At 38.3% G+C, this 6,878-nt stretch overlaps 1 protein-coding gene across 1 annotated transcript; it reads right to left on the bottom strand.

The window, feature by feature from the left end:
• Positions 1-11: 11 nt before the first annotated feature.
• On the bottom strand, positions 12-5,939 carry ndufb2 (NADH:ubiquinone oxidoreductase subunit B2). Its single transcript, XM_026360995.1, has 4 exons — positions 5,734-5,939; positions 5,421-5,565; positions 2,365-2,440; positions 12-112 (listed from the first exon to the last, which is right to left on the bottom strand). Exons 1-3 carry the CDS (start codon positions 5,817-5,819, stop codon positions 2,366-2,368), a joined length of 306 nt encoding a protein of 101 aa, XP_026216780.1. The 5' UTR covers positions 5,820-5,939; the 3' UTR covers positions 12-112; position 2,365.
• Positions 5,940-6,878: the final 939 nt, after the last annotated feature.

The raw sequence follows: 6,878 nt of genomic DNA, 5'->3' as shown, positions 1-6,878 counted from the left end.
ACACCACACTGTGTTACTTACGTAAAGATTTTTATTTGTCTATGTACAGTAATGAGTTTCAAAGAAGATTTCCACAAAGACTTGTCCAGCAGCTTGAATTCCTCGTGGTTATCTAAAAACAAAAGAAAAGACATTGCACCTCAGTTGGTATCTGAAGTAATGCAGGGTAAGGTAAAGCAGACTAAACACAGAAGAATCAATCTCACAAGTGGAGGTGTTGTGATTTTTACCACAGTGTGCTGCCTGTATACCAGTAGTTTTACACCCTCTCTAGTAGTTACAGCTGAAAGTGCTCCTCCTATAACTTAAATCCTGCCCTACTTGTCCTTCCAGTTAATCACTAACAATCAGCTCATTGTGAAGATATACTAACACAAAACTCTTTGGAAACAAAAATACATAAAAATTCCAATTCATTTGCCAAATTAACATCAGTACTTCCTGTTTTCCAACATTTTTAAACCCACACGCGCTTATTAATAAAAATGTCAGAGAAGATGATTTACTGATTCGCTTTTCATGCCTGTATAAATATTTAAACAATGACTCCAGGAACAGGAATACACGTTTCAAGTCAAATTCACCTCACACAGTGTCTGCCTCCACTTCAACATATCCTCTAATTTATCCTAAAATCCCATCTAGAAAAGGATGAGCTAAATTACCAAGGACCACAGGGAGAAATATTGTTTCCCCACCTCCAAACATAAAAATAATAAAATGAATCCAGTTAAAATATTTTTTATTATTTTACCACAGATAACAGCTGCACAGATATCATGTTTTAAAGATATTATTTGATTGTTTATAAAGCTGCTTGTATTTCCACCTACCGTGTGTCTGCTTAGACTAAGCTGCTAGCTCCACTGAATTTAAAGACACTTTCCTCTGAACACCTTGGCCCGCTCAGTTTTTACATTACTACCAGCCCCTATAAATGACTACCTGTCTTAGCATCTAACGTAATTTGGCGTCACAACATCATATGGTCCACCTTCCTCTTTACCTACACTCAGCAGAAACATCCATCATCAGCTGAATTCCATTATTACCACCAACCAGTATGCAAACCCAACACAACCAGACACTGTTGAGCTAACAGGTGCTGCTCAACCCAATATGCACCATCTAAGCAGTGATCCTCATCTTAACAGGTAATAAGGCATCTGCTTCCATCTGTAAGCCTCTCTCCTCATATGACCCCTTACATGTCCTTTTAATTACCTCAGTATCCAATGTAAAACTGTGCAAACTGCTGCCACCCTTAAGTAAAATCTGACAAAGAATTCACAATAAGCTGTTTGCAAAAGAACTAAAAGCATTTGCAATATTTAGAAATATCACATGAAGGTTTCTTCCCTCCTTTCTGACAGAACACTGAATAACTTCTTACTTTCTGCATTGAGGCAAGATCAACAGAATCTTTCTCCTTACAGATAAAGGTCCCTCCTGCCCTTCTCTACAACCAAGGAACAAGTTACTTCCTCCATGCAACCCTAATGACGCTCCACAGAAACACATCTAGAGGATCTTACACAACCTATAGAACATTTACATCCATAACATCCATGGGGTGGTTTACTGTCCCAAATCCCCGTCCTTATCTGTATGCAGCTTTAAAACACGCCACATATCCTTCCTCTTTCTGTGTGCTCACCTAAAACTTTCTCCTTTCTTCCTTTCCTTATCTGCAATAATGAGCTCTTCCTTTGTTTGTCAAGATGTCTTCACTTTCAAACAGACAAGTCTATTATCTTCTGCTGCCACGTTTCCTCACCACATCCATACATTAAATCTCCCGCTCTTCTTCTCAAATGTCTCTAATCTCTTCCAGTGCACCTGTAAGATTTAAACTTAATCGTTGTCCATGCACCCATCTCTACTCCAGGCCTGTCCCTGTTCTTGCCCGAGCACTTGGTGATAAAACTTTATTATGAATTTTAATAATAAACTTTACTAATATCATGCAGTCTTAGGATACTAGCCTATCTTTACTGATTTGACAGTGTCCATAGCCACTGAACTCTTCACCTGCCTCAAAGAACCATTTTTATTTTCACCCGTCCATTCCCTGCTCATTGTTTAAACATAGCTTATGTTTCTATTTCCATTTCCAACTATCACAAACTCAGCTAATAGTTTTCGGAGCCACAGTGACAGAACAATCCTAACCTCAAATCTATTAATTAAACAAACCTTGTGTCATTCAAATTAAAATGTTTTTCTGTGATGCAGCTTTGTGACACTACAAACTGAGTGGAGCAGAAAGGCAGGTGGCTGACACACTAATCTAGCTTCATGATACGGGCCTTAGATTGTCAGGTAAAGCTGTATTTAAATAAAAGAAACAAAAAAACAAATAACCTTATTCTTCATCATCTGGTGGGATTCCAAGTTCCTCATCTGTCCATTGAGAAGCATCAGGCCAGGGGAAGTGACCCTAAAGAACAGAGATGAAACTTAGTTATAGTCACATTAACAACTTGACAAATGTAAAAACAATCTGCACTGAATAAATAAACATTAAAAAACATGTGCTTTTAACAAATATCTCCACCGTAAATTTATCAAAGAAACATGAGCTGAAGCCTTTTTCTGTAACTTCTTTTATATTAAAAAATCATGCATGTCAACCTCAGCTGCTCGACTGTATGTGTGTGCTATGATCTGACCTACTGGCCTCACAATTAGTAATCAGGTCTATAAAGTCATTATGCAAACATACTTTAAAAATAATGGATCCGAGACAAAAGTGAAGTGCCATCATTGTCACATTCAAAACATTACTTCAAAAACCTCATGCATTATGTTTTATCTTATTATATTCTCAGTTATTAAAACAATATGTAAGTTAATAAACTTGCTAAATTGACCCGGAAATGTGATAGTGGCACTGTCAAGATGAGAAGGGCATCCTAAGAGTTTTAAAGTGCAAGACTATTTAAAGGGCTCATAAATACTTTACCATTTGACTGATTTTAAAAATACAATTCTAAGTCACGGTCTGCTCAATCAATGAAAGGTTAATAGCTCTGATTAAACAGCTGGAAAAGTTTACAATACTTATATGTAAAGTCACATACACTCTTACACAATATACTTGACATACACATGTACTTTCCCCTCCACAAGTATTGGAACAGTGAGGACAGCTCCTTTATTTTTGCTGTAGACTGAAAACATTTGGGTTTGTTTCTTCAGTGTGTTTTGGGTCATTATCTTGCTTCATGATGAAGCGTCTTGGAATCAGTTTGGTTGCATCATTCTATTAATAGGCAGACAAAATGTTTCTGTAGACTTCCGAGTTCATTTTTTCTGCTGCCATCATGTGTTACATCATCAGTGAAGATGATTGAGCCTGTCCCAGAAGAAGCCGTGACATTACCTCCAGTGTTTTCACAGATGAGCTTGTATGTTTGGGGTCATGAGCAAATCCCTTCTTTCCTCAAACTTTAGTCTTTCCATCACTTTGGTAAAAAATGAACCTCTGTCTCATCATTCTATAAAACATTATCCCAGAATTGTTTAGACTAATTTCTGTACTTTTTGGTAAATCCCACCTTGGCCTTCCTGTTCTTCTTGCTAATTTTCTTGCCTATCAACCCCAAGTTATAGTGGATGACACCATCATACATACATACGTTGTGGACTTAGTGAGGATCATGTTTTATGATTTTATGATTTGACTATCCATCCTGCACCGCTGGGAGAGAAATAAACATGCAGGTTGACACTCCCCTGATTTCCTGGATCATGGACTACCTCACTAACTGTCTGCAGTACGTCCGCCTGCAGAACGGTGTGTCTGACACTGTGGTGTGTAGCACAGGTGCTCCACAGGGCAGAGTTCTATCTCCATTTCTCTTCACCCTGTACACCTCAGACTTCAGGTACAACTCAGAGTCCTGTCATCTTCACAAGTTCTCTGATGAGTTGTAGGATGTATTCAGGGTGGAGACGTCACAGAGTACCGGGGAGTGGTGGACTGGTGTGGACTCAACCATCTGCAACTCAAAATCAATAAAACAAAGGAACTGGTGATGGACTTCAGGAAATCTCAGAGTCCTGTCATCCCTCTCTCTATACAGGGGGAGGAGGTGGAGGTATCCGAGTACAAATACCTGGGAGTGTACTTGGACAACAAAATTGACTGGATAAAGAACTCAGCAGCATTGTACAAAAAGAAACATGAGCTGAAGCCTTTTTCTGTAATGAGCAGGATGTACTTTATGAGGAGACTTAGATCCTTCAACATCTGCAGCACCATGCTGAAGTTGTTTTATGAGTCTGTGTTGGCCAGTGTCATCTTCTATGCTGTGGTCTGCTGGGGCCGCAACATGGCAGACACTAACAGACTAAACAAGCTGATCCGGAGGGCTGGTTCTTGTCTGGGGGTGAAGCTGGACCCTCTACATGTTGTAGCTAAGAGGAGGATGCTCTCCAAACTCTTCTCAATCCTGGACAATCCCTCCCACCCACTACACAACGGCTCGCTGGACAGAGGAGCAGATTTTATAATGTTCAATAAAGTTTTTTGAATCTTGAATTGAATCTAATGAGTGTTTTGCCTCTTCTGGTGTGGTCTGTACTTCTGTTCATGAAGTCTTCTGTGAACAGTGGATTGTCATACCTTCACTCCTGCCCTCTAGAGGTTGTTGCGGATGTTACCAACAGCTGTTTTAGGGTCTTTCTTTTCTCTCACAATGTTTTGTCGTCAACTGCTGTTTTCCTTAGTCTACCAGTTTATCATCTGTTACTTAGTACACCAGTGGTTTCTTTCTTCTTCAGGACATTATAAATTATTTAACTGGCTGTAACCAGCGTTTGTGTAATGGCTCTGATTTTCTATTTTCTCTCAACTTCACAATTTCTTGTGTCACTGTTGCGACAGACAGCTATTTGGTTTTGGTTACACCTCTATAAATACAGTCAGAACAGGCAAAACCCTGATCTGAATCCGAGCATAGAATTCAGAGCTATTTGTTGTTTGAATAATCAATGTAATAAGACACACCTGGGCAACAAAACACACCTGTCGATAACTTCGACAGATGTAAACACCTGGAAATAAAAGCTGAAATGTTGATCCTTTGTCTCATATTCATCTTTTGATGTCATACCCAAAACTTTTCAGTCTACAGAAAAAATACGAACTGGCCTCAAATATTTTTTAAAGGGAATGTATATACACATGTGCATTTGTGGTTCTGTCTTTTTTTTTTTTGGCTGATTTTGTGTATAGTGCTATTTGTGTGTATGTTTTAACTTTATTTATGAGCCCAAATCGGATGCCAAACGCCTTATGCACTACAATGTTTTACTTTGTGTATCTGTATTATTTAATTTTAGTTTCCTGATGCAAATACTTGTCTTGCTGTGGAAACTAAAGCAAAACAATTGTACTGTAAGTGTGTACTTACCAGAACTGCATCAGGGTCATGCCAGCAGTGCCAAAGGATCCAGAACCACATGAGACCACTGATGAGCTCGGACTCAAATTTCTGCTTCTTCGTTATCTGCGGATACTGCCTGTACTGCGGCTCAATATGCGGACCTCCGCTAGCCCTGCGACATTAAAAAACATTTAAAATCCACATTCAGTTGATGTCATGTAAATATAACATAGTTCTGTGTCATAATAAGTCGAATGTTTTTTATTTAATCGATGAAATGTTAGCTGGTCGCAGCTACTGCTAACATAGTTAAGCTAGCAGAAGGTTTGACAACACTCACTTTCTCGTCGTTATCCTTGGTGGACCGCGTCTAAGCAACTGGGTCCCGGTTCGAAGGACTCCCAGTGCTCTACTAAAAGAAGACATGTTTGCCTATTTGTCAAATAACAGTCAACTTTTGGATAATTTGTTAAAATGTGCAAGAAACACGGGAGAATGAGTCGAGGAGTCACCTTCTCCCCGTCAATAAACGACCTCCGAACAATGTCCGCTGTGATTGGATAAAGTACGGGGACGTCTGTTGTTCCTTGTTGCTGATTGGCTGAATGAACATAACAGTCCTATAACACAGCGCCCCCTGTTGTTCAGTGTAAATGCTCAGATTTTCTCTGCTGTGGAAATTTAATTATTGGTAATTTTAACATGTAAATATGCTCATTACGCCACATTTTATTAAAAAAAAAAAAGAAAAGAAAAAAAGGAAAAGCTGTTTTATCACCAAGACTGTGAAAAAACAAGCGTGGAAATTACTTAAATCGATCAGAGAAAGTGTTCACAGCTTGCAATAGTTGGACTGTACCACATACCAGTGGGTCAAAAGGGCTGTAAAGGAGGGTCATTAATAACCCTATTTGCATAACCTTGCTCACAAACATTGTACAAAAAGAGTAGACTGTACAAGCAGTGTTGATTTGCCTATCATTTAATTCCACCTTATACCAGAAAATACAAAGCGGCTTGTTAGTGTAGTAGAAAAATGGTACTGGGAGCAAGAAAATTATGATTAACTACCTGTCAATACATAAAATGGTTAAAATTAGAGCCACCTTGACCAGCTGCTGGTTTTATTCAAATATAATTGTCTAAGGAGCTGATATCTTTGTCTGCTATTTTACAGAAAGTACTAGACATTTACAGCCTGCATTTCTAGGAAGTATCCTTTTAATAAAGAAAAAAGATCACACTGAATGATTTTTCTCATTAAGTATTCTGAATTTTGACATAGATCTCTCTCTAAATCTGTACACAAATTAATTTTTTAAATATCTGAACTGAATCTAACACAACAGTGTTTAAAATACAGTTTTCGTTTCAGGAATACATTGCACTTAAAGCATACTATTTTTAGTACTCCACTACATTTTAAATGTTTAAATATTTGTTGAGTTTTTATATCCTGTAGTCTACAGGATTGTGCAATACTAC

This window comes from Anabas testudineus, chromosome 23 (genome assembly GCF_900324465.2).
Source record: "Anabas testudineus chromosome 23, fAnaTes1.2, whole genome shotgun sequence".
NCBI classification, from domain to species: domain Eukaryota; kingdom Metazoa; phylum Chordata; class Actinopteri; order Anabantiformes; family Anabantidae; genus Anabas; species Anabas testudineus.
The sequence above is the reverse complement of the archived record's forward strand: the minus strand, read 5'-3'. Positions and strand labels throughout refer to the sequence as shown.

What these genes read in the sequence shown, in the direction of transcription:
- ndufb2 (XM_026360995.1), bottom strand. Translation starts at nt 5,819, where the DNA reads ATGTCTTCTTTTAGTAGAGCACTGGGAGTCCTTCGAACCGGGACCCAG. An exon ending in CCAAGGATAACGACGAGAAA is followed by an intron (nt 5,566 to 5,733) that starts GTGAGTGTTGTC and finishes TTAATGTCGCAG; the next exon opens with GGCTAGCGGAGGTCCGCATA. An exon ending in ATGACCCTGATGCAGTTCTG is followed by an intron (nt 2,441 to 5,420) that starts GTAAGTACACAC and finishes TCTGTTCTTTAG; the next exon opens with GGTCACTTCCCCTGGCCTGA.